This window comes from Cololabis saira, chromosome 16 (genome assembly GCF_033807715.1).
Source record: "Cololabis saira isolate AMF1-May2022 chromosome 16, fColSai1.1, whole genome shotgun sequence".
NCBI classification, from domain to species: Eukaryota; Metazoa; Chordata; class Actinopteri; order Beloniformes; family Belonidae; genus Cololabis; species Cololabis saira.
In genome coordinates this window covers 10,681,537-10,709,257 of record NC_084602.1, presented here as the reverse complement: position 1 = coordinate 10,709,257, position 27,721 = coordinate 10,681,537, and the positions used below count along the sequence as shown (strand labels likewise).

Here is a 27,721-nt window from a genome sequence, read left to right as displayed (position 1 = left end):
ATCTCTCGTTATCCTATACAACACCCTGTCATGGCCTTCCAACTTGTCCCATTGCTTGAACATTCTGAGGACCTTCGAGTCAGCACCATGCCTGTCATGACTAGATGGTCGCTTCTTGGCAAAGGGCAACACCGTAGAGATGCTGGGGTCTTGCTCTTAACTCAGTTGTAGCTCTTGGGAGGAGAACATGGGCAAAACATTCTTACCACTAGACAGCTGTTGGACATGTTGGACCTGACAGAGTGCTCTGGATTCTGCCGCATCAGCCCAGTCACAGTGTGCCTGACAAAGAGCTCTGATCTCAGCTGAATTACATGCCACCTTGGGTGTTGGATGGTTCCCTGTTCCATAGGTTTGAGACTGGAAGTTGACCCTGAAAACATCCTGCACAGAATCCTCCTCTATTGCATTAGCTTCCTAAATCAACATGTGATATGGCTCCTTCAGCAGCCTCTGACAAATGGGTGTTTGCGAGGAGGTCACGACTCAAGGCATCAGCCACCACATTTCTTTTTCCGGTCAGGTGTTTGAGATCAAAGAAGAAAGATGCAAGCTTAGACACCCAGCGGATTTCACATGGATCAAGCTTTGGCTTTGTTAGAAGGTAAGTAAGTGGATTATTATCCGTCCAGATGGTGAAGCTACAACCTTTCAGCCAGTGGCTGAACTTTTCACATACAGTTCACTTCAAAGCCATAAACTCCAGTCTGGATATTTCCGCTGTGATGCACTGAGAGTCTTGCTTGCAAAAGCAACATGTCTGACCTTGGACTTTCCTTGCGGCAGTTGAGAGAGCACCGCTCCAAGTCCATCCAATGACACATCAGCTGACAGGATAAATGGCTCATCAAAGTTTAGATGGGCCAGCACAACACATTCCAACTGCATGGTCTTCAACTGGTCAAAAGTGTTGCCATATTCTGCTGACCAATCTGCAGAGCTAAGCTTATGATACACACATTGAGATTTTCTATCATTAGCAGATCGTCCCCGCCTCTTCTGTCCAGCTGTGAGTGCAAACAAGGGCTTCGCAATGGAGGAACAGTTCGGGATGAAATGCTGGTATTAAAATACCATGCCAAGGAATGATTTGATTCTCTTGACAGAAGGCATGCATTCATCGTCCTCCATGAGGTCTTGTACTGTCATCTTGGTGATGACGTCTACTTTGGCAGGATCGACGGCCACACCCTCATAATTAATGACATGGCAAAGGAATCTGACTTGTTTTTGAAGCAGATGGCACATCTTAGGGGGCAGTTTCAAATTGTTCTCTCGCAACCCCAGAAACACTGTGCAGAGTCTGGACAGGGCCTCATCCTCTGATGGCACAAAGACAAGACGATCATCGAGATAACACAGGAGTTCTGTGAAGTTCATGTCCCCAAAGATCTCAATCATCATCCTCATGAAGGACACAGGACTGTTACACAGTCCCTGTGGCATGCGATTATATTCATGCAGCCAAGGGGGGTCGTGAAAGTTGTGTACTTCTTGTCGTCTTTGTCGGGATGTTGAAGAAGCCAGAAGTGAGGTCCATCATGTTAAAAAGCGCAGGGGCATCAGGAAGGCTAAGGCTAATCTTGTTGTTTCTGTGTGTTATGCTGTCATGTGGAGCTGCTAAACAGATTTTCACAGCGATGTTGGAAACAATGTTTACAGTGACAATAAAGTATTCTATTCTATTCTATTGTATTCTAAAAGGCAGTTGCCACCAAGGGCAGCCAGACAGACAGACTGGTCTGGCAAGGAGTAGGCGTCCTTCAAGGTTCAGGTGTTCAATCACCTGAAATCAGTGCAAATCCGCAACCCACCATCTTTCTTCCACACTGTCACCAGTGGTGAAGCATACTCACTTGAGGACTTCCTGATAATCCCTTTCTTCTCCATATTAGTGAGAACCTGCCTCAACTTCTGATAGTGAGCTGGAGGGACTCTCCTGTATGGTAAGTGAAAAAGGCGCTCATCGGTGAGATGCGGTGTGTGTATCCCTTGTCCTCACCACAGTCCAATGAGTGCTCAGAGAAGATGTATTGATATTTAGTTAGTAGCTGTGTGAGCTGAGACTTACAGTCTTCACTGACCTGACATGCATCTGCATCGATGTCACTTAGGCCCAACTCTGATAGACTCTTAGCCAACAGATCAGCAGGACAGGCACTGGGCAAGATGTCAGGTTGCTGTTTAAGTTTGTCAGTTTTTTGTTTCGTAGCATGAGATTGTTGTATCCCAATGTCAGATTGTTTGTTTTCTGCGTTAGGTTGTTTTTCCGAAGCTACATGTTGACCCTGAAAAGCATCTAGATCCTTGATTGCCAAGCAAGGGAACACATCAACCAATTTGCTATTTCTCTTCAGCGTGATAGCTTTGTCAGATGGGTTCACAACTGTCATCGACACCCATCTATCACCCCAGAGAAGTGTGACAAGACTACCCACCAGAACACCTTGTGGCATGGCTTTGGAGTTGGTACAAGAATGGTGCTTCCAGGTGACAGGCACGTTAGCAGGAAGTCAGCCCCAAACTAAGTGTTCATGTCTGGGAAGGAGTGTCACTGCTTGGGTAAGCTTGATGGTGCCTATTTTATTAGGAACCTCACTCCCTCTCCAGCGCTCGACATTAGTGAACATTGACTAGAAATGCTCAATATCGGGGTCAGACTACTGCTCAGGTCTGGATGCCATGTTCCAATAATCATTATCACCCTTTAGGACACGAATCACGTGTTTGATGATATTTGAGCCCAAGATGAGATCATCATGCTGACAGGGCACAACTAAGGTGGGTACAACACGACGAACATCATAAAGCTGCATCTCCAAGTCAAAAAACCTTCAGGTCGAGTCCAGACCACCACAGCCAATCAAAACAATGTTTTCTTCAGGGTGCTGCTTCTCAGGCGAAACACCAGCAGAGCTGTGTTTCTCTACTGCATGTTCACTGATGCTACATGCCACAGAGTCCAACATGCCTTGAAGCTGCATGCTGTGCTCGACAAGGACAGGAGGATAAAACAACTCACAGAAAGCTTGGATCTTCTGCGTAGCTTGAATGACTATTCAGGTCCCCTTAGGTGCTGTGGCACAGCAGTCCTCATATAAACAAACTGGGTTATGTGCATAAGAGAGGGATTCATTCACAATATCCACACTCCCCAGGTGTGGGTTGTCTACTGTTGGTTCTGTCCACCAGCAGGCTGAGAATTGCATGGGTTGGTCCGATCAGGGCAGTCCTCCTTCCAGTGAACAGGACCATTAGCACTTTAAGCACCTGTTCTCCCGCCTGCAGTGAGACAATGTGAAATGATCAGAAGGCCCACAAACCCTGCACACCTTTTGAGAAGAGTGAGGCACTGCAACTTGGGATCTGAGGTTAGCGGGCACTTGTGTATGGTGAGTAACTAGTCAGTCTAACAAGCTCACTAAACTCCTCATGCAGTCATTGTCAACACTAGCAGCAGTCATGGGTACTCGGGATGGCACCGACGGCTCAGTGGTGTTTGGGACTAGTGCATTATCAGCTATAGGCACATGACATTGGGAATGGATTTTGTGCTCCACTGTGCTTGGCTCAAGTGGCCCAGCAGCTGCAGCTCGAGTTTTCTTTCCCTGCATGTGCTCGTCATGCCTCTCTTGGATCTCACACGCCCACCATTTCTCTGCAGACTTGAACCTGAGGACACTTGCAAGAGACTGGTCTGGGCAGTGTTTGATAAACATCATACTGACCTCATGACCTGGGTCATCAATGCTACGGCCTTGCCTTTTCAGACATTCATCTGCCACATCAACTGTTTTGTTTAGTCTAATCCAATACTCCATAGCATCTTCACCTGGCATGGGCAGTGTATTGTAAAAGTCTGCCAAAGGCATGCTCGAGTATGCCAGTTTGCTAAGGTGTTGTATCAGAATATTAAAGATCACATGGGGATTTTCAGTGCGGTTAATAGAAGTGTTGTTACGCAGCTTTATCCTCATCACATCCCCTGCTTTGCCCATAAGCCTTGCCAGGACTTCTTGTGACTGATCATGAACTGGAATTGCTTGCTTCTTTAAGAACAGTCATAAGATTTTCCCACTCATGAACTCTGAATTTCTCTGACCTATCACCCCTGAATATGGGAGGGTCCTTTGCGTCCGACTGCATGACAACCTTGACATTAGGCAATGTCATCTCAGTGGGCTGTACAGGAGTACCGATATTGTGTGTGCTCCTGTCAGACTGCAGCTTACCTGTAATGGATTCATCTAGCTTTTCAGCTGTTGTGGAATTTATCAAACCAGTTCAGAAGTCCGCTTTGTGGTTTTTATGAGGTTTTATTGAGCCGGCGGTGAGCACGTCTACACAGGCCAGAGGTCTGGTAGAAATGCTGACCTCGAGTGAGGTTGTAATCAGATTCTTATACAACAAGGAGTTTAACAAATGCAGGAATACACGAATCAGGCAAGAGACAAAAAGTAATTTACAGTCGGATGTGAATCGGGCCAAATGTCATTATCAGACATTTGGCATGACTGACACAGACCTCCAAATCACCCCATGGGGTGCTCTCTTGATTCCTGTCTGTTTGAACCAACTTCCAGGTGTCGGGATCTGCCCGGGGGGTAGGAAGTTGAGTAGCAAGTTGGAGCTTCCTCAAAAGGTCTTGAGTCCAGTTCAAAGCCCTGCAGGAGGTAGGACTGGGGCGACCTCCCCCTGCAGGGGGCCAAGCTGTCAAAATTCTTCATCAATTCACAATTTTTTTTTTTTTTTTTTCTTTTTGTTGAATTACAGTGGAGTAGTGATACATATTTTGCAAGTGAACCTTAAACATGTGATCAGAAGTCAAATAACAACTAGCCAACAAAACAAATTCAAATATCAAGTAACCAACGTTTCCTAACTGTTCTTTAAAGCAATCAAAAAACTAGTTGCGACAGTTGTATGTAACGTTTTAGCAATGTCTTTCAAGTGATGCGTTATTTCTTGGACTGTGGCATTGCGGGTATAAATGTACAACATTCAGTTTTAATGACAGCACAAGTTCCCCTTGAGAAGCTAGTAAGTAGTCCAATGCAGCACGATTCCGCAAGGCCATCATCCCTAGAGCAGCCATCTCCCGTGAGAGCATCGGCATGCCCCCTGTAGCGGTCCTTGCCGAATCCTCAATGGAATCGGGCAGTGGTTTTTGGCTTGTTTTAGGCTTAACAAGCGGTTCTTCAGAAGGAGAGTATGTGGAGTCACATCTCGATGCTACACCATAATTGTCTCGCTTGTGGGGGTCTGCGGGGCCTGTGCTGCTCCTCTGCTCCTCCGCTCCTCCACCAGTCGTGGAGGTCCTGGGTGTTGGAGCTGGGCTTTCTCTTTACCACAGAAAGAAGAAGGAATCGGCCGGTCTCCGGTGCATGGTCGAGGAGCTATGCTCCCGCAGTGGGACGCGTGGAACCAGGCCAGCGCCCCCCACCCTTGAGTGTCGGTGGTGCAGGACGTGCTGAGCCCTGGACCACCGAGGCCCTCTCCGACACAAACCCAGTCTTCCGGGTTGTGGCATGGTTTGCCACTAAGAAGAGACTGGACAGCTTTTACTTTTCTGTGGATTGACTGAACAGCAGAAGTTTAGAGTACAACAGAATGATATCATGGATTCATCCATGGCATGGAAGTCCATCTTCTTCATATATACAGAACTGAATTGCTTTGTATGGTCATAGGTCTACCCATAATCCTTTCATGGGGCGTGAGTTTTGTGCTTCCTAATGGGTGTTAACAGGTGTCAACATTGTCCATTTAAGTCCAGTTTAAAATTCTCTGCACATACAAAACATTTTCATACATGAACATTTTCATACAAGAATAATTTCATATCCCTCACATAATGTCTATTTGCAGAGCTTCAAAAAAAAAAATCACGGTGGGGGGGAAGTGTTGATAATGTTTGCAATATTTTTATAGGCTGCAAATCTTGGAGCTTATCAGTCTTTCAACACTATCTGACACATTCCCCCTTTTGCTCATCTGTGATTGCTAACTGTGATCAGCTATGCGACATGCATGCTATTTACGCGTAAAAGGATGTGGGTTTCACAACGCGGCCGTCGTTGCTGACCCACAAATTATTTAAATTTTTACAACCATGGGAATGCTACAATCCGTTTTTTCTTCACCTCAGTAGTCTTCTTGTAGGAGAGCTACATCATTAGGAGAAACCAGGTCGTTAGCGGGTATAGAAGGGCAAAGTTTTACATAGACAGGTAAGCCAAATTTGGCAGTTTCTTTTGCTGCATGGTCAGCTGAAGCATTGCCTAGTGAAAACAGGGTTGGACTGGGTGTGGGCTTCACATTTAACAAAGCAATAGATGAAGGTAGTTGACAGGCTTGTAACAGTTCACCAATCAATTAACCACATTTATCTCCGAGGATGAAATAAATCCTTGGTTCGCCCACAATATATAAAATCTATAAAATACAATATACACAACCAAAAGCATATCTGGAATCTGTATAGATTGTAACAGTTTTACCTTTTGATCAGTATATAGTTTCATCTACTTGGGTGGAGCTGGAGGAGGAGGGCGCTTTCAACAATTAAGAATTATCACAAATTGTATAACCTGCGTATGGTATTCCATTTTTATAAGCAGAGCCGTCAGTGAGGAAAACAGGAAAAGTCAGGACGAGTGTTAAAGACAGAGGTGTCAAAAGTATTCTCATTCATTACTCAGGTAGAAGTATAGATATTAGAGTTCAAAAATACTCCTGTAGAAGTTGAAGTATCAACTCAAAATTTATTTATTTTTATTTTTCTCAAGTAAAAGTATAAAGTACTGGTTTCAAAAGTACTTAAAGTATAAAAGTAAAAGTAATATAAGCGGGGAAAAACCATTAAGGCTAAAAGCCATTGAAAATGAATGCATCTTAGTATAATGCAAATATATTAAAGAACCATATATGTGCATTATTGAGCATTAACATGTGTTTCAGAGACCAGACACGTACAAACCAAATATGTTTATACTTCTCATCCAACCACAACCAAATTCACTCTATCCGGATGGCACAATTTAACTGGATAGTTTTTTTTTTAAAGGCCGAAATGAAATAGAGTAAGGCTGTTTTTAAAACGTAAGGAGTAAAAAGTAAAGATAATTGCGTGAAAATGTAAGGAGTAAAAGTAAAAACCGTCTAAAAAATAATTACTCCTGTGAAGCATACACAACCAAAAGTTCTACTTAAGTAAGGTAATGAGGTATTTGTACTTCGTTACTTGACACCTCTAGTTAGAGATTAGTTATACATGCATTCAGAGACGTTATAGTAGGCCACAGACAGATTTCCATGCACTTACATGATGAAGTTACCATAGGCAGGATACGATTATGTAAATTGGGATGCTCTGATTTGGCTCACCCCAATGGGAGCCGATCATTGGCTGTTTCCTCTGCGCCTCCTCTCAGCGCTCAACCTGTGTAGGAAACACTTTTGAAAAAGACATTAGTATTTTCATACATTTCAGATTCTTTTTTTTGCGTTATCCAGGCCTACCCTTTGTGGAGGGCAATTAGCAAATATATATTTTGCATGTACCCTGGAGGGAATCCATCAATCTGATCTCGTGACAGACCACAATTCTCTTTTGCTGTCAAAATTGTTTTAGCATAAAGTTCCCTGGGATTATCAATTTTCCCTTTGAACTGTTAAGGCAATAAATACTGTGAAAAAAGGTCTGAGCTTGCTCTGGTGTGATTTTGGCAACAGCTGTGGGATTAAAAGGGAATTCTACAAGCATCAAGTACTTTGCGCATCAAGTACTTTACTTTTCAAATCATGTGGCAAAGTTAGTTTAACAGCTGTTTCCTCTAGTCATTTTTGTGTATTTATTTAAAATCTCTTACTATTATTTGGCTCCAAATTTTGTAGGCAACAGATCTTGGATTTTTGTAAAATCCAGTCGTCATCAGAAGTGTCATCGTCATTTGATTCTTTAATCAGTTTCACCGGATAAAGGTTTTGATTTTATCATTTAACTGGTTCTCTAATTTCTTTTTCGTCTGCGTTGTGTTTTTAAATCCTTCTAGCCATCAGCTTTTTATTTTGATCAGTAAGCGAAGCTATTTGAGATTCTGCATTACGGCGTCTACCTTCATCCCTCCAAAAATCTGAGGGAGTTTGAAGTGCTTTTTAGTTATTTTAACAATATTTAATACTAACTGAGTAACAAACAAAACTAACAAATAAAACTATCGGTACCGTGATTACCATACATGTATTTAAAGAACTGAAAAACTTCACTTGACAGAGCATACAAATCATTCCTGTTGGTGCAAGAAGAGCAAGTCGATTCTTGCAGAAATGAAATATACCTCATTTGGGAGAGCGTGTCATCCCGACTTATAAAATAAAACAGTTTTTCTACATACAGTATGTCTATTTCTCACAAATATATCAGTGTTCCAACACTTACGGACCCCACGTCCTGCATGCATAAGAATAGTCCCCCTGGACTATCTTTTTATTGGTACTCAGACCAACCATGGCGCCATTTCTCTCTTTAATGTTACCCGAGATATTAAACCTTTTTTAGAAGAGCGAGTCAGATTCTTAAGGCAGGAGAAGCAGAACATTCTCACAACACAATCAAATTCAAGTGTTATGAAATTGCCAGCATTCCTAAAAAACATCTCTACAATAACCTTCCCAATAACACAAAATAATAATAAAATATAACCTTCACAACCACACAGCGGACTTACCTAAATTTCAAGATAACGTCAACTTTCTCTGGCACTCCAGTTCACAGACTTTCGACAACAGCCCAGAAACAATAATTTGGGATTTTGAAAAAAATGGACCCCTTACCTCTGATTAAATTTAGATAGAAGTCGCTGGTTGTGTCGTTGGTCTGGAAAAAGGAGTTCCCATCGAAAGTCTATTGTTATCCGGGTCAACAGCACCAAATTGTTGTGGAATTTATCAAACCAGTTCAGAAGTCCGCTTTGTGGTTTTTATGAGGTTTTATTGAGCCGGCGGTGAGCACGTCTACACAGGCCAGAGGTCTGGTAGAAATGCTGACCTCGAGTGAGGTTGTAATCAGATTCTTATACAACAAGGAGTTTAACAAATGCAGGAATACACGAATCAGGCAAGAGACAAAAAGTAATTTACAGTCGGATGTGAATCGGGCCAAATGTCATTATCAGACATTTGGCATGACTGACACAGACCTCCAAATCACCCCATGGGGTGCTCTCTTGATTCCTGTCTGTTTGAACCAACTTCCAGGTGTCGGGATCTGCCCGGGGGGTAGGAAGTTGAGTAGCAAGTTGGAGCTTCCTCAAAAGGTCTTGAGTCCAGTTCAAAGCCCTGCAGGAGGTAGGACTGGGGCGACCTCCCCCTGCAGGGGGCCAAGCTGTCAAAATTCTTCATCACAGCTAACTGTGTAATGAGTGAGCCTAAGTCTGGGTTCCGTTCGACTTGGCTTGACATGGCATGATCTACATATTAAAAAAACAAATAAACAAAATTATATTCGAATGGTTACATGGAAAGAGCTCCAAATAACAGATATAGGTACTCACATCAATCAGCAATCAATTGCACAACAGTAAAACACTCCTAGATGCTGTTATACTGAAAAAGTCCAAGAAAAAAAATCTAACCTGGTTGCAGTCCAAGGTAATACCTGAATACAGTAAAAGGTAAGTGAATGCAACATCCCCCGGTGATCAAGCCGGCATCGATCTTCAGACGAGTCCTTGAAAGGTCACGGCACCATTGTAATGGGCGTGCATTGTCTTTAACAGTTTAATATGTTCTTGGAGGCACATCCATTAGCATTTGTACATTCTGCGTTGTGTTCTATGTTGTGTTGAATGAAGGAAGGACCTGGACCACGACCAGATACTGGTTGCTCTTGTAATGGAAACAGGACAGTGGATTTGTCTGTACAAACCAACAAAAAAACACAATAAGGCTCTGTAACATGCAAACTCCTCCACACAGCACACAGGTATCAAGCTCCTCCTCTCAACAGGTCTGGCGCGGGCTGAGAGAAGCACAGGAACAAAGCCTGCGACCTCTTAAAGTGACAGTACAGGTATTAACACTTTGGTCTGAATACAACATTCAGGCATAAATACAAGCAATAAACACATCTTAAACAATATACATCAGGCAGGGCCGCCGCAAGGGGTGTGCGAACCGTGCAACCGCACAGGGCCTCGCGCCCCAAGGGGCCTCGCGCCCCAAGGGGCCTCGCGCCCCAAGGGGCCTCGCGCCCCAAGGGGCCTCGCGCCCCAAGGGGTCTCGCGCTATGGGCCGTTTTTTTTAAAAAAAATTTTTTCGTTTTTTTTTTTTTCGTTTTTTCCCTTATAAATATCAACAGTCACGTTCCATTACAGACCTAAATGTGTACTAGTCTGTGCATATCAATAAATATATGTGCAATGATGCGCGTGTCTGTTGTTCAATACAACTGCGTCAGACCAAGCGCATTGACACAAGCTGCTCTGATCCAGACAGGTGGAGTTGGAACAAACTGTCACACAATGTCGAGAGAACGATATAAATTCAGGAAATTTCCATCAGGGGATGAAAAAAGAAAAAAACTAAACAAAATGGAAGAGTTTAATGCCTCTCTGAAAGCCTCGTTAGATAAATTTGTTACAAAAATCACCGATCCGACCAGGTCTCAAGCAGCCGCGGGGCACCGCGTCGAGGCAGTCGAGATGATGATGAGGTAGGGGAAGGTATCCAGTATTTTGCTAATTGGAGAGTTAAAATTGCGCATATAGAAACCCAATCTGACCCAAAAAACCCAAAAATTTCGCGCGCGTGAGCGTAGCGAGCGTAGCGAGCGTAGCGAGCGCGCAAGGGCCCCCCCCGGCCATTTCGCACAGGGCCTCGCAAATCTCCCAGTCGGCTCTGACATCAGGATTTGATGACATTTCAACCGTAAAAATAAAGATATAATTTCAACCCGGTTAAATTTGCAACACAACTTCAAGCAACATAAGTATCCCGGACATATTGTTTCAATTTTCTGGGCATAAACTTCATAAACTAGACAAGAGTTCCGGATCTTCACATGGTTTTCTTTGGCACTGGAAAGTAAAGGTTTGGAACTTTGGTCCCTGTGAAATGGACACTCAACAGTCATTGGTTCATCTGTGTACAGAGACCCTTTTTCAGCCTACGTCATATAATGTTGTGCGGGCATCTTCGCAACAGAAGTGGTGTTGTTCTTCAGTAGTTGTGACGGAAATACGAGGTAGCAACTGGTTAGCAGGACTTTAACAAACTGGTCCCAGCATTATCATGTCTGGTTGTTGCGTGTACGGTTGTATGAATCGCTATTCCACCGGTCGACTACAGTTTTAAAGGATTCCGACAGGATCACAACTATTTCAGAGCAACTGGCGGCATCTATGGCTGCAGGCGATTAAAGATGTGGACTGGAATGAGGACATAATAAAAAAAATGCTTGTGTCTGCAGCACCCACTTTATTTTGGGTAAGGTTATCTATCTAATCTTTGATTTTACAGCAAAGCCTTGTTTACATTAGTGATTGTCTGAATCATGTAAAATGATAATCAAATGCACGGTTTGATAAGCTTGCATTAGATTTGGCTGGTGCTTGCTAGGCTAAGCAAACGTGTTTGTTTTATTTTTGCAGTCGAGGAGTCATTGGGCTCTGATAGTCCTGGTTTTGTGTCATCTGTGTTTATGTACGTGACCACATAGAGCGTGTTTATAAGCATCCAGTCACATCCAGGCTAGTAATTTCTCTCTGGTGTACACGCTCGGTTTCTCAGTTAAACAGGTATATATATATATATATATATATATATATATATATATATATATATATATATATATATATATATATATATATATACATATCTGGTCACTCTAAATGTGGCCACTAGCTAACGTCTTCAACCCACTCATTAATACAACACGGATCTGGAAGTCGGGCCTCATTTGTCAAAAGTCAGCTTGTTAAGGTAACGTTTGCGATCTTTAGTTGATAATCCCCTTGCATAACTTGACAAGATGTTTATCTCCGCCACACTTCGTGTTTGTTGGACCAGCAGGGTGTGTGTTTATATGTATTGTTGCATTGTCGACTGTTTTTCTGTTTGTCTTCCTCTTTTGAATGTCATGAGCTGTTTGGCAACTAATTCTCCCAAGAGGGGACAATAAAGGTTTCAATCAATCAATCAATCAACCAATCAATCTCCATTGCCTATCGACTCTTTTTGTGTTTACAAACACAAAAAGGGTTTATAGATAGGTCAACTGACTCACTTCTGAAACCAGCCCCTTGTGGTCACTGGAGGAACTGCAAGTTCTGGTACTTCTGGTTTGGCATCCATTATGTAAGCCGGATGTAAACTCCGCTGCTGGAAACAGACCAAGAAAACTGCAGCGGTTACCGACTACACACGGATGGACTTTGCTGCATCCTGGATTCTGAACAGCTGTGAGTTTCTGTCCATGTCATATCCTGACAGCTCACCAGTGTTACCTGCTGATTGCTGTATGTGACAATGTCAACTCATTTGTTGCCAGGCAACCGCCTTCATTCATGGACATTTCAACCACGTCTGTATCTTTGCTACATTTCATACTTTTTAAAAGCTTGTCAACTGATTTTTATATGTACCTGCACATTATCTTCCTCACCAGTGTGTGTGTGAGGGCACATTATCTGACTTTACAGACACACAGATCCTGTATTCAGGCCTGGTGCTGCCCGTCCAGACTGGCATAGCTAATAGAGTCTCCATGCCCCTCCCTCCTGTTGTGTGTGTGTGAGCATGTGTGATCTATGAAGTCAAGCTGCAATTAAAAGACCTGTCAATGATGTCTGCCATAACAGCGCCTCAGACTGTCACTATCGACCGGCCCCAGCGCACACATTCAGAGGAGGATGACAACAGGCAGACGGATGAAGGGATGCAGGAGGAATGAGAGGATCAAAGTCGGCAGCTGGCTAGGCAAATCTTAGCCCGTATTTGTGTGAATAAAGCAAAAACATGCTGATGGGAAAGTTGAAGGAATTTATAGATCAGAAGCACATCAATGTTTCTAAACAGTTTGATTGTTTCTTTAAATCTTTATTGGATGGGAACCCTTCTAGTGAAGTCAATAAAACTATTACAAATCATTTATAATCAGTTTTATAATGTGAAAATGCCTCTTCCTGAAGCTTTGTGTGTCAGTGTGGTTGTATTTTCCAAATCAGGACAGATACAACATATGTTATACAGTGATAACCTGAAAAAATTGGAAAAGAAGGTGGGTTGTCTCTGTATGGGTATCTACGCTCTCATCCACCAGGCTTCTCCAGTTCTTACTGACTGGTGGGGGCTTTCACTTTCTAAGCTATTGTTGGGACACTGAAGGCACATTGAAATCACTGAACCCATCCCACAGGTGGGGGGTTTCTGTCAACTGTGGGTTGTCCAGCTAGTGAGGATGTGAGATGTTTTGGTCACATCAACGAAGGTGTGAAAGGATCTGAAACCTCCTGCGGAGAAGATTCAAGACTGCACTGCAGATGTTACAATGTTTAATATTGGTTCTTCCTGTTGATTTTATTCTCTCGTACACGGTAATTACATTAAACCCCCAAATATATGTGTTTACATTTCTGGTTGCTATCCAGCAAAGCAAGAACAATCCCAGAGCGGGAATACTTTAGGAAGTCACTGGAGGTGCCAGTGTCGCTGAACGCTCCCAAGCTGACAAATTTGGAGTCTGGAAAAACAGATCCTACCGAATCTCTGAAGTCCCAGGAAGCTCGTGGGAATCCAGCAGCTTTACGAGATTAATGGAGACATGCAAAATGATGGTGGGACATGTGGTAGTTCCAATAAAAAAAAAAAAAAAAAAAAAAAAAAAAAACACAGGATATACAGGTTTATCCAGAGATTATGTTTATTTTAATGCTACAGAGCACCTGTTTTATTGAATTATTACATCAGGCATGCACACACGCACGCACGCGCACACACACGCGCACACACGCGCACACACACGCGCACACACGCGCACGCAAGCACTCTCTCTCACACACACACACACACACACACACACACACACACACACACACACACACACACACACACACACACACCTATAGACAGACACTTTAGGGCCACATGACTCCGGCTCACAGCAGGATGCGGTACTTAAGGGCCCGGGGGACCCTGTTGATGACCAGCCGTCCATCGTAGCTGAGCGAGGCGAACAGCCAGGGGTCGGCCGAGGACCACTCAGCCGCGTACACACTGTCCTCATGCTCCTCGTACGTGGACACCACGCTGTCTTTCAGGGGTTCCTTACTCCTGTGTCACAGAAACAACATCCATCAAGTATGGAGCAATGCAGTCATCCTGTGATATTAAAGCTGATATATGAAAGAATTCTACTATAACATTTAGTGAATGTGAAGTTAATGTTAACACCGCAAAAAAAAAAAAAACAACAAACAAAACATGTTTAACAGATCTATAGAGCTGCTAAAAATGCTGTACTGACGCAAAGGAGCAGACATCAAGACTTGTAATATCACTGAGTCCCTCTAGAGAGGACAAAACCTGCACTGCAAAAACTCAAAATCTTACTAGGAATATTTGTCTTATTTCTAGTTAAAATGTCAAAAAATCTCATTACACTTAAAACAAGAGTCATTACCAGAAAGATACAGTAACATGTTATTTGACAATTTTCACCTGTTTCAAGTAAATTTTCACTTGAAATAAGTAGAAAAATCTGCCAGTGGGACAAGATTTATCTTCTCATTACAAGCAAAAACATCTTGTTCCACTGGCAGATTTATCTACTTATTTTAAGTGAAAATCTACTTGAAACAGGAGAAAATTGTTGTTTTTTCCAGTAATGACTCTTGTTTTAAGTGTAATGAGATTTTTCTGACTAAAAATTAGACATTTTAACTAGATATAAGACAAATATTCTAGTTAAGATTTTGAGTTTTTGCAGTGTGTTCTTTATGTGTGAGGTCCCGCTGCTAATGGCTAATATTTACACCATACCTATAACGCTGGTTCTATCACAATGACATCACAGTACTGTTTGTCTACTTTTGCTGTTGTGAACATGGAATATGGCAAGGGGGGCATGAGTAAGGATGGTTACCCAAGACTTTATTGTATCTTATGCCAGAGTCTGATACATGAACTTGTTCACATGATACCTGCCCCCATCTAATCTGGAGTCGTGTGGTTACATAGTGTGCCTTTAAAGAGATCTCACCTCTGTTTGGGACTGTGTCTCTGTTTTATAAATTTTATATAGATGGTACACTGCAAAAACTCAAAATCTTACCAGGAATATTTGTCTTATTTTTAGTTAAAATGTTTCATTTTTAGTTAAAGAATCTCATTACACTTAAAACAAGAGTCATTACCAGAAAAATAACTTATTTGACAATTTTCACCTGTTTCAAGTAAATTTTCACTTGAAATAAGTAGAACAATCTGCCAGTGGGACAAGATTTATCTTCTCATTACAAGCTAAAAAGTCTTGTTCCACTGGCAGATTTATCTACTTATTTTAAGTGAAAATCTACTTGAAACAGGTGAAAATTTTTGTTTTTTTTCCAGTGATGAGTCTTGTTTTAAGTGTAATGAGATTTTTTTGACTAAAAATGAGACATTTTGACTAGAAATAAGACAAATATTCTTGTTAAGATTGAGTTTTTGCAGTGTATCTATAGAAACATCATGAGGCAACTGGCCGACATCAACACCATCAGTAGTTCAAAGAATGGCAGAAGTAGATGCAGGGCTTTTTCAATAAAGAGACTTACAGACATGCTCAACAAACACGACAAACAAGATCCTGTCCACCACGGACACACTTTTCCCAGAGCTACAATAATATGAAAAAAAAACAAAAAAAAGAAGTTCAATTATGATCCTGCACTGTTGCTCTCCCACATTCCTCTCAAACTCGCTGTGAGCGTTCCTGAAGGGAAGCTGCGACATAAACATTTGGATTTATTTCACACATGACCCGACAGAAGCTGCTCCCTCTGGACCGAAACTGAAAATAAAATTCCCTCCTAGTGAGTCTCTTGTTCACTCAGTGGAGAGGAAAACACCGGCCTCACTTTCAATTCCACCCAAGACTGAAAGGTTTTCAGGGATAAAGTCACTGAATGGTTTCATTGCTAACACGCTCATAAACTTCAGGAATCACACATTTACATCAGGAAGGTGTAATCTGACGCAACCACTACTGGCAGTTTAGACCAAATGAAAGTTTAAATACATAATTGCAGAGGAAATCTAATTTAGCTTGTTTTAAAACAACATGAATGAGTTTTATATGTAAAAATATGAGTTTCGATGCAATTGTTTTTAGAAGTGTTTTTTGGATTTGTTGATGGATGCACTAACGGTGCATATGTAGAAAAGCGTTGCATACACCATGTTCAACAAAAAAGGGATGTGCATAAATCAACTTTGTGTAAATTTGTGTAAACCACCACATGGATTTTGGCCCTGTCATGAGAATGTGTGTCATGTGAGGCCATGTGAGGTCGAGCATCTTCCAGTCATCCAGTTGAACTGAAAAACCAAATTTTAAAACGCAATTTACAGCGAAGAGAAGTCAAATTGCTCCTCGTGTGAGGTTAACTCCAGCATCCTGGACCTTCTCCACTCTCGCAGCTACGTCTGGTTCAGACCTACAACATAACTATAGCCACGCAGAAGCAAAATCATGCTTTAGTAACACACTCCTATACTCTACACCAGGGGTGTCAAATGTGCGGCCCGAGAGAGGTTTCCAACGCAAAAAAACAAAATTGTAATTTACTAAAAAGGAAGGCATAAATAATTGCCATGAATCGCAGCATATCCGATAATATATTTCTTCTACAAATCCATCGTTATTCTACAAATAGAGCAGTTTTCGCCTTTTTTTTTGTTTTCTAGAATGCATTTGCGGATTTTATTTCTTTGTAGACGGTCGTTTTTTTTTTTTCATTTTTATTAGCTGACTACTATTATATATTTTCGCAGGAAAAATATCACTGCTAAAAAAGATGATAGAAGATATTTATTCAGAGAATTTCAGTTTTGAATACGAGGATAGTGACAAAGTAAAACAGTTAAAAAAGAAGTGCTGACTTTTTCGACGCTCTGGCGTAAATATCCGCGCCAATTTTTAAAAATAAATACACTTAATTGTACTGGAAAAATCTCTAAATCAAAAGAAACACTCTTGGATGTAATAAGAAAGATTTTGCTTTTAATTACATTTCCTATAAAAAAGCTAAATATAAAAAAAACATACTTGTTTCTGTTTATCTTTGTAAAATGATATTAAAAGTATCTTACATAACTTGAAAAAAAAGAGAAATTTCAAGAAAAGATCCTGAAGAAATATATTTTACATAATTAGAGTGTAAACAAAGTGCATATTTCCTTTAAAATTAACTAAACTAATATTGGATTAGATAACAATAGTAAAAAAAAAGAAGAAGAGAAAACATTTTCCGCACCGTTTTTGTTATTTTGAGCATGCGGCCCGCGAGAAAGAAATTGGTCAAATCCGGCCCGCCAAGCAAAATGAGTTTGACACCCCTGCTCTACACTATTTAATTGTTTTTACCACCTTTTTCTTTGTCCTCCACCTCTAAACCCACTCCTGTTTTGGGGGTCTTTGGTCATTGCTGCCCCTCTTATGCACTTGTTTTTACTCTATGATAATGATGTATAGTAATCTCATTTTTATAAATGACCAATTTATAATATAATCATATATTATATTATATATCATCACGTGGTGTTCATTTAAGTAACAGCAAAGCAGCTGAAACTGATTAACAACCCCCTCTGATACTTAACCGACCTGATCAATATCCCAGAAGTTTAATTGACTTGGTGCTGTACTCTAATTAAAAAGAGCTAAATAGCTCATTTAATTTTTGTGAGTAGCCTATTATAATCTGGACCATAATCTTCTCCTTTTTCTGGATAAATTATTCCTAAATGTAGCCAAAGAAAGAGTTGAAATAGAAAATGAAAATATGAAGTCTGAGGGGCATCACTGCAAACATCACTGAGGGTTTACCGACACCCTTCAAGTGTTTTTACAGTAAAAATGGTTTCATTTTTTACTTTCCTTTTTCTGATTATGAATTTCAGAATAAGAGTGAAAGTTCAGGCAGTCCGTTTTCATTTAGGACGCCTATTTTTAAATAAACTTTTCAACATGGACACAAAAGACATTTAAACTCTGTTTGATTAAGCATCTTATGACACTAATGAAGTACAAGATGTACGATTAAAGTATAGTACAAAAGAAATCCTTTTGTACTCTACTTTCCATATATAGTTGGATGTGTCAGATTTGATGCATGAATTTCTGAGACGTCTCATAACAAAAACATTTGAAATAAACTAAATTACCCAATGTTTTCGTAATGATGAAAAATATATACATTCTTTATAAACTGTTAAAGACAAAATGGGGGTGTTTTAAAGATCAGTATGCAATTAATTGCAGATCATGAGAAGTACTAATGTTTTACAAAAGATTCAGTATGTTTTAATATATTTTACCAGGAGAATGTTATTTTGAATTCATTTGTTTTCACACTCCTGAAACCCTGCGTTCACGCTCAAGAGGTCCCTGGTTTTATCCAAATCTGACTGCTCCACTTTGTAACTGTGTATTTTTATTTATTTTTTTATTGTAAAGAAAATCCCCTTCAAGTGGTTTAAATTCCAGCTGCCAGTTTGTAAAGGTTTGGCTGTTCCAGCAAATTTAAAAGCACATGATTTGATGCAAGAAGACGTTTCTTCAAGGATTCCTCACAAGATATGGTATCTGAGCATCTAAACCCAAGCGAAGGAGCTGTGCTAGAAAGAAGGCTTTTCTGTCCAAACGGAAAAATACTTCTATCCCAACACAGCATCTAAGAATGCAGCTTTAATTGTGGTTCCTCGCATTTCCAATGACAGGTGGAACATTCAGTCCTGATGACTGGTTCTGGTTCTGGTTCTGGTGGAACCATCTTGCAGTTAGTGTTTGCAGACGGCATAGCTACATTTAAGATAGAGCAAAAAAAACTTTAATTTTCATAAAGCCAGTAGTTAGGACGGGCTCAGGTGTGCTGAATCATTCATTTGTGCTATTTTCCTAGACTGCCAAGTAACCTCCCATGATGCACCTCATCTCTTTATTGATGATGCTCCTCATCTCTCTATTTTCTTAACTATTCTTGTATGTATGTTCCTCAGCAAATGTCACTGGATCTCTGTGTTTATTGGTCTCTTTCCCGCCATTGCAGACCTTTAACCAGTCGAGGTAGATGGGTTTCCTCTCCAAGTCTGTTCTTGCTTACATTTTTTTTCCAGACTTTAACCAGATTTTCCTCTCAACTGTCACCTCGTTGACAAAGCCCCAAAAACCCGCTTGTTGCAGTCATGGAGAACCAACAAAAGGTAAGTTCATAAAGTCTGTCCCTATTTTATGTAAGATAAAGTTGTTCAGGTCAGTGATTAATTTTTTTTAACAGATTTCGCTTGGATTTTCTTTGATTGAACTTGTCTTCTGTGAAGAGACTTCAGGTGACTTTTGTTGTGAATTGTGTCATACAAATAAAAGATAAATTGAATTCAAATAAACAAACTCATAAAGGAAAGTTCTTTAAGAATAATTCCCTCTGGGCAGACGCAGTAAAAACCCCTCATCCCTTGTGGAAGTGTTGTGGTTTGGGATTGCTTTATTGCCTCAATTGTCAATTCACATGTAAACTGCATCACATCAAAAAGTGCCAAAGCCGGGTGGTGGGGGCCGGGCTACCCATCTGAAGCTGAGACCAAATTCAGAATCGCATAAAGATCCCAAAGTCTATAATTTTATTAGCTATTTTTGGTGTCACTCAACTTTTATTTTGGCTCATGGAATCAAAACTGTATCTTGTTCTTTCTTAAATACTGTTCATACTAAATTAAATTCCTGTTTTCATACCTTTAAACTAGTGATGCCCCGATACCGATATCGGGGCCGATACTGCTCTCATATACTCGTACCTGTACTCGCAAAAATTCCCTGATACCACGCGATGCGACTGGGCGGAGGAAAGCCCGGTGTTCTGTCGATTTCTGCTGCTTTGCCGAAAAATGCTACCTAATGGTTTTCTACCTTTGTAGAGCTACAATTTTACCGTGTTTTACTCCCTAGCCCACTTCCTTTTCTGTCCATTTTTACATCGTGCAAGAAATGATGGGCGTGGCAATCAAACTTTGACTGTGGGAGAACCACAAAGTAGCATTTCTTGGCAGGGAGCAAGGATCAACAGAACACCGGCCGGCTGAGTTTTGTTTAAAATTGAATTTCTGTTGCAAATAAAATCTGTCTTCCAATTCATTGCATTTTTCATTGCATTTTTTGCCTAGTTATTTTTGTGGTAGAAGTATCGTATTGGCGAGTACACAAATTAAAATACTCGTACTCGGTGTGAAAAAAATGGTATCAGGGCATCCCTACTTTAAACTGACTCCACCATCACGTGTCTGACACCACCCTCTTCAGGACACTGCTAGCTGCTCCTGACATTTAAATGACGGGAGCATCTCCGTCTCCAGCACCCTGTACCAGGCGTGTAGCCAGTAACGGACCTGGGTGGCCCCAGCGCTCTCCCCCTTCAACCTGCAGCACCCCTCGATTTATCCGCAATTGATGAACCACCTTTAATCTGTCTGTTTGTCATGTTTTCTGCTTAAAAGTTTTTCTAAGTCCACTTTTTCTGGGACAATATGGCCCACCCATTTCTGTCCTGGCCCACCCAAAACAATATTTCTGCCTACGCCACTGCCCTGGACTGCTCTTACTTGTCGTCATGGTTGTTGTCCTCCCCTTCGCTGAGATCGTCATCGTCAACCAAGTGTCCGAACGGCTCTGAGGAGATGGACACCATGTTGGAGAGGATGAGGCGGCTGTCGCTGCTGGCTGTCAATACCAGCTGGTCGTGGCTGTGGTTGTAGCGGACGCTCCACACCCTGCGACACACATTCAGAGGGATTCATTCACAAAATAAACAAAGCAGCGGTGCGAGCGCTTCTATCAATAGTGCATCGATGAATCACACGTAAATAAAACTCATTGTTCTGAACAAAGCTGGATGTTTGAAGGACTCTGCAGTGAGGATTGAATACGGTGTGATACGACTATAATCAGCGTTGTTCAGTTTGTGCTGTATTTTTGAGGAGACCACACATGGAAAACCGACCACACATGGAGAAACTCGCTGGATGCGTCTCTTCCACAAACTCAGCTGCCAACACAAACTATACAGAATAAAGGCGTCGTCTGTGTGTGCCATCAGGTGACTGTAATGAGGATTTGCTAACTTGCAGCATATTTCAGCTTTGTTCACATGTGCTGATGATCCGTCTGGAAACACAGTTCTGGGTTTATTTTTTGCTCACTTTTCTTCCTTTTTCAATCAAACAGCATATTCCCCTCCCTTATTTACCCCCTTCTGTGCTGTTTTTTCTAATTCTGCTCTATTTTCTGCTCTTTGTGTATATGTATTTCTCTCTTTTCGCGAGCCCGGGGCGCAGCACAGAGTGGGGTCCCAGTTCCCTCGCAGGGAGGGATTGAGGGATAACCAAGGCTGTTGACAGAAAATCAGCCATGGCCACGCCGCTCCCCGCGCTCTGCTAATCTGCTTGCCTGCTAAAAAATAGTCCCAAATAACCCCAGAAGCCCTGAGGCCATATCCTGGCTGCGCTTTGAAAAAGTGAGCATTTGCACAACAAATGCACACACGCGTGCAGAGAAACACTCACACACACACATGCATCACACCGAAGACAGTTTCTCTTATAGGACAAATACAAATGAGAATGTGTATTATAAAAGTGCTTGAAAGTGCAATAATGCATGTGGGCACACAAATTAAAAATAGAGCCTTTTGAAGATGCACATTACACACATGCAAAAGCTGACGTGTGTGTGTGTGTGTGTGTGTGTGTGTGTGTGTGTGTGTGTGTGTGTGTGTGTGTGTGTGTGTGTGTGTGTGTGTGTGTGTGTGTGTAAAACCATAGCAAAAATCATTTGATTGTATTATTAATATGACCAAACACAAACATCATGTCTTTTTTTCCCACTGTACCATTCATAAAATGAAATCAAGCAAATATGTAAAATAAATAAAAACATGTGGCCAATATTAATCATCCTGTTACTGCTTCTATAGGATTTAAAAGGGTAAATTACAGTCAAATGCTGCAAATCATCATCCTTGATGAGCTGATCATCAGCAGGTGTGCAGGAATACAAAGACACAGTTTGAAGGTCTGCAGAATATATAGAATATATAGAATAAGCAGCAGCCTTAGAGAAGCCAGTGTTGCTGCGCATGAATATGGAAGGGCTTTAAAACCACTCAGAAAATATTCATCAAAAGTGGACAACATAAAGAACATGAATATCTAGTCTGGGGATCTGCCCTGCACTGGGGGACTGGGGCTTGGACTTTCTAACAGACAGGAGCCAAACTGTGAGGATCCACAACAACAGCTACCACATAGTGCTCCCAGCTGGCCTTATGAGCCGGGTCCTGCTCAAAGTTTCTTCCCTCCTAAAGGGGAGTTTTTACCTGCCATTGTTTATGTAATAATTGCTCAGAGGTCATATTCTGGGTCTCTGGAAACCACCTGGAGACAACTTGTGTTGTAAAAGACGCTATATAAATAAAATTGAATTGAAGTGAATAGTGAAGTTCATGGACGACAGAGCAGAGGTCGGACGCATGACTAACAACGATGAGTCAGATTACAGAGAGGAGGTGGAGCTGTTGCTGGGATGGTGCAGATACAACAATCTCACCAATGATACCAAAAGACCAAACAGATGGTGATGGGGGGGTCAGAAGGGTCTGACGCCGTCCAGGGCCGGGGCTTCTGGGGGGTCTGGGGGGGGGGCTAATCCCCCGGCCCGGGGCCCAATGGGGCAGCAAGCCCCGCCCCACGAGATTTTTTTTTGTGGCACCACTTGGTTCATATTAGGTATAAAGCATTGTATAATGTGTTGTGCTGAGATTTCTCACGCTCAGTTAACATTAAAACAAAAATTGCAAGTGAATCTCCAAATGTATTTTGGGTAAAATCGTTCGTCATCAACAGCCGTCTATCAATGTCATCATCGATCACTTGTCAACAGAGCACAGTAATCTTACAGCCTAAACATGAGCGGGAGTCATAAACACAAAAGTGGAGCGATAAAATGCAAAGAAAAAGAAAAAAGGGAGCAAGAAAAAGCCAAATTGCCCAAGCTAGACGCATATTTTGTTTGCCCTAATCCTCCTCCTGGGGGAGATGAACCTGACGTTGTTAGCAGCGATTTATCCCCGGGGATGAATGAAGAGAGGCTCCAGGCTGCAAAGCCCCCCAGCCCGGCTCTGATATGTTCCGCTACTGCGCCCGTCCCCTGCACCTCGAAGAGCCAGACATGGTGGTCTCCACCTTTGGGTACACCTGTTGGAGGGCAGGAGGCAGCCTCCCCACCACTGACATATACACCAACAGATGCAGGAGGACGGCCACCTCCATCCTAAAGGACCTCAAACTCTTTAACCTCCTTCTCTCCGGCAGAAAGCTGCCCAGCATCAGGACCAGGACTACCAGACCAAGAAACAGCCTCTTCCCAGAAGCTGGTAGAATACCAAACTCCGGGAGTATTTGGTAGACTTCCATTCACCACAACCATCCCCTCCATCACACACACACACACATACATACATACTGTATGCACGTACACACCCCACGTGCATACACACACACAAATCCACACACATGCGAGCACCTTAATTACTGGACAGTACTGCAGTACAGTACAGTACAGTACAGTACAGTACAGTGCTCATCAACAGCTATACATCCTAGCCTGATTTTTGCACTAACTCAAGCGCCTATGCACATTTATTTATGTACAGTGTCTATTTTGGTGCGGTTAATTTGGTTGTTTTTGTTTTGTGGCTGAAACCGGGACCAGGGTCCAGTTTTAAGCGGTTACATGTGTAAATGTAGAAAAGTATCACAAAGATCCTTTGACCTTTGACCAAAAGAACAGCTATTGATCATTTCAGCAAGCTTACAGACCATGCAATGCTCAGAGAAATACACAAAGACCCATGAGCTCAATCACTGGCCTCACCGAACATGTAGACTACTAAACTCGATGACGGACTGATTTGTTGGAAGGGCTTCTGCAAGAGATCCTCCTCCGTCTAAAAAGAAACAAAGAAAAGCACGGTGGTGGAGGGCTGATGTTTTGTTGTTTTTTAGCCACAGCAGGCGTTTTGTGGACCATGACGTCCTCTGTAGACCAGAATATTCTAGAGATCATGGGGCTACTTAGTAACGACGGCATGAAATTGTCTTTTGGCATTCATTTTGTTTAAACAAATACTGGCATCCTGAAAAAAGTTCTATCTTGATATTTCTCTAGGTTGTACATAACTAATAAGGAGGTCCACCTAACTTAAATTATTTTTATGATTAGATTATTTACATACAAATACACAGGACTTAAAGAGAGAGTACTAATTCTCTCATCATCACTAGACATCTCCTCTGCAGCCATCTACGGTTACAGATCTGCGAGTGTGTGCTTACACTAGTGGATGTTCCACCGTGTAAGTGTGTCTTCCATTATCAGGAATGAACTGGTTTGCTGCAGCAGGATCCTAATTGTGTGTGTGTGTGTGCAAGCACACACTGCAGAAGACTGCTTAGCTCTTGGCAAAGCCTGAAGCTCCACAGAAGACAACCTGATGCTGGATTTGGCTGCAGTTGATCCACTGTGGTTAAGACTTTAATGACAAAAAGAGCTATTTAATTAGTAATGAGTGCCTTACTACCTTTTATTACATCAGGAGTAGCTGGGGCATTTCATTAGTTAGGAGATAAAGCAATTAATGAAACAAGAAGCCAATCGCCAGAGTAGCTAAAGACTCGTCAGGTTTATTCTGTCAGTTAGCACACTTGCCTGAATTATCCTACAAGGAGGAGCGAGATGCGCTTTGTCCCTGCAGGTACTGTGATGTTTAAACCCCTCCCGCCTTGTGAGTGACAGGTGTAATGCAGTCTATTGTGTCAAACAGCTAGCTCTCATCACATTAGGTACTTGCATGTGACATCTAAGGAGTGAATTAAGAGCTTGAGAGACTAATCATTCTTATTTTCAGGATAAAAGGGCTTGTTATGAAAAGACCACCGCAACCAGCTCTGGCCACAAAGGATCTGAGGATGATGACCGCTGAACCTGAGATCCAGGTCAGCAGCCTAGTCGGCCTTGTGCCGGCTGTAACAGCATGCTCCGGGCGAGCCGCCTCCGTCCTGCACCACTCAGGCCAACGCCAAAGCGTCGGGGTCACGGTTGCCAGGCTGGGGCCAGAGTCAGTGCCTGCCAACATCTCTTTGCCCTCAGGCTTAAAATAAATGGCTTCAGAACTACTCTTAGGGAACCTGTGTGACATCATGACAGGTTTCTCCAGTTCCCATTGTCTGCAGTCGTTGTACGGTCTTTCTTTACCACTGACATGAATGTACAGCTCGCAAATTAAACATAGAGTTGTCAGAGGGGGGTTGGCACTCCATGAATAAGACCCAACACACCATAACCAGCTCCAAAAGATGGAGGGAATTTGGTTGGAAAAATTTAATTTGTTGTTATATTATTCCAAAAATTAAAAATAAACAACTGGGTGAGCAACAATATGCCTGGAGACAGTGTGGGCAATCGAGTGCCAACCACTCTCACATTTTCTGGTCGTGCATTTTGGGATGGGATCCTAAGAGCCATGGAGAAAGTTTTGGGATATGGGATTCCTAAAGATCCCCGAGTTATAGTTATAGCCACTCAGTAGATTGGACACAGGTGTGTCCAATCAACCTCTCCACCCTGCCTGCCTTCTTAAGGAGCAGCTGCACTCCAGAGAGGGTCGCTGCTGGAGGGGGCTGCTGTGGGAGAAGGTGCTTGTGCACTTGTGAGAGTGAAACTGGGAAACAAAAGTGGTTGTGCACTGAAACTCCGTGTCCTCTCTGTCCTGTCGGTCGGGCCCCAGTAGCACTCGCCCCTGCTACAAACTGATACCAGAGGATGTAATAAATAAAGAGGACATATACATTTTTTAAATTCTATCCCTTGCAGCTAAGATGGACTCACCTGGACTGAGCCAATGGTTGGACATTGTAGAAGAAACACGATCAATGGAACAAATTACCTACAGCCTACGACTTAAAACAGAGATGTACTTTGCAAGATGGACAAAATGGCATTATTATATAAAACAGTAGTGTCTCCCCCCCCTGTTTTCTTGTATTGTTGTATACCTGTTTTTGATGTTATTTTTCTATTATGTCTGAAAATTGAAAAATAAAGTTTAAAGGAGCATGAGGCAGGATTGAGGCAGGATTTATGAAAAAAAATGCGTATACGTTTTAAGTTTTCTAGTAATAATGTCAGATGAAGCGTTCCAAACCAAAAAGAATGAGCCCTCTAGTTTATCTCTCCTTTGCCTTGAACAGGCTGTGTGCTGCAAAATGTGCTGCAATTCGGACTCCGAATTTCCCGCGCTGGGCGGCAGATGTGACGTCACATGACGCTGCATGCACGTTCTCCCCGTTCTCCCGTGCCGGCTTCACTGTTGGCTGCAGTACCCCCAACGGCCGTCGTGGCGAAGGGTGGCGCTAGAGAGTCTCATTTCTTAAAAGGAGCCTCATGCGCCTTTAAAAAACAAAAAAAAGACCGTACAGCTCGCGTGTATCTCAACACAGAACAACATATGAACATCAAGCCACATCACCAGATGGTGGATGTTTGCTGCTCTGCGGCGGCTGGTGTGAAGCTGGTGATGCAACTGAGAGTTTGCGTTACCCGGCTACGACTGTCATCTTCTTCCTGTACCTGTCACGGTCCGTGCACCAAAGGTGAGCCGGCTGCGTGAGCTAAGATGTACAGCAGCATTACAGAGAGATATGAGGAGGGCAAGACAGAAATAATCTCTGGCCCGGAGCTGTACTGCACTTTATCCTCCACTCTCTGTCTCCACACAGTCCATAAAAGCCACTAGAGACACAGGATTTTTTAAAAAGGAAGGAAAACATATTTCCTGCAGTTTTATGCTGCGTGAATTAGATTAAAAATCTATTATAAATAAACTGCAGGTTTATGGGATTTGGAGAACACACAAACAGTCCTCAGGGAGCACATGTATCGGGTATTCATGAAAGCATGTACTGAAATTGCCTGTGTGCCACTCAAACACACATGGATGACAAGGTTTTGATTCAGGGTGATACTCAGGGACACTTCAGCAGGATCCACCAACATGGGAACTCCTCATCTTTCATTCAGGGAGCCTCCAACCCCCAGCCTTGACCTGTGATGATCCACCCACCAGTGCGAGTGCTCCTCCAAGGTTTTTACGGGCTCCTGGACATTGCGGACGTCCCAGAATTTGACCTTGCAGTCATCTCCACAGCTGGCTAGGTAGTACTGGCGGTTCGGATTGAAGTCCAGGTCACGTACCAGCTGGCCATGGGCGTTCTCTATACAGTACATCTGACTGCAGAGAGGGAGATAAAAAGACACGGGAGATTAGAAAGGTGGGAGAAGACAGAGCACATAGAGGAGAGCAGATAAAAGGAAAACCAGAGAGGAAATTTGGGATGGTGGGAGATGAAGATG

General features: G+C 42.3%; 2 protein-coding genes across 2 annotated transcripts in view; both read right to left on the bottom strand.

Moving 5' to 3' along the window:
- adi1 (acireductone dioxygenase 1) overlaps window positions 1-27,721 on the bottom strand; it is a 263,833-nt gene that overhangs the window by 94,074 nt on the left and 142,038 nt on the right. The gene's annotated exons all lie outside the window — the stretch shown is intronic.
- Window positions 14,094-27,721, bottom strand: part of eipr1 (EARP complex and GARP complex interacting protein 1) — a 90,054-nt gene continuing 76,426 nt past the window's right edge. Inside the window, exons 7-9 of the mRNA XM_061743580.1 lie at window positions 27,432-27,599; window positions 20,857-21,024; window positions 14,094-14,331 (exon numbers count right to left, since the gene is read on the bottom strand). Of these exons, the coding sequence (XP_061599564.1) occupies window positions 14,157-14,331; window positions 20,857-21,024; window positions 27,432-27,599 (511 nt within the window). The 3' untranslated portion in view covers window positions 14,094-14,156. The remainder of the gene's footprint in view (window positions 14,332-20,856; window positions 21,025-27,431; window positions 27,600-27,721) is intronic.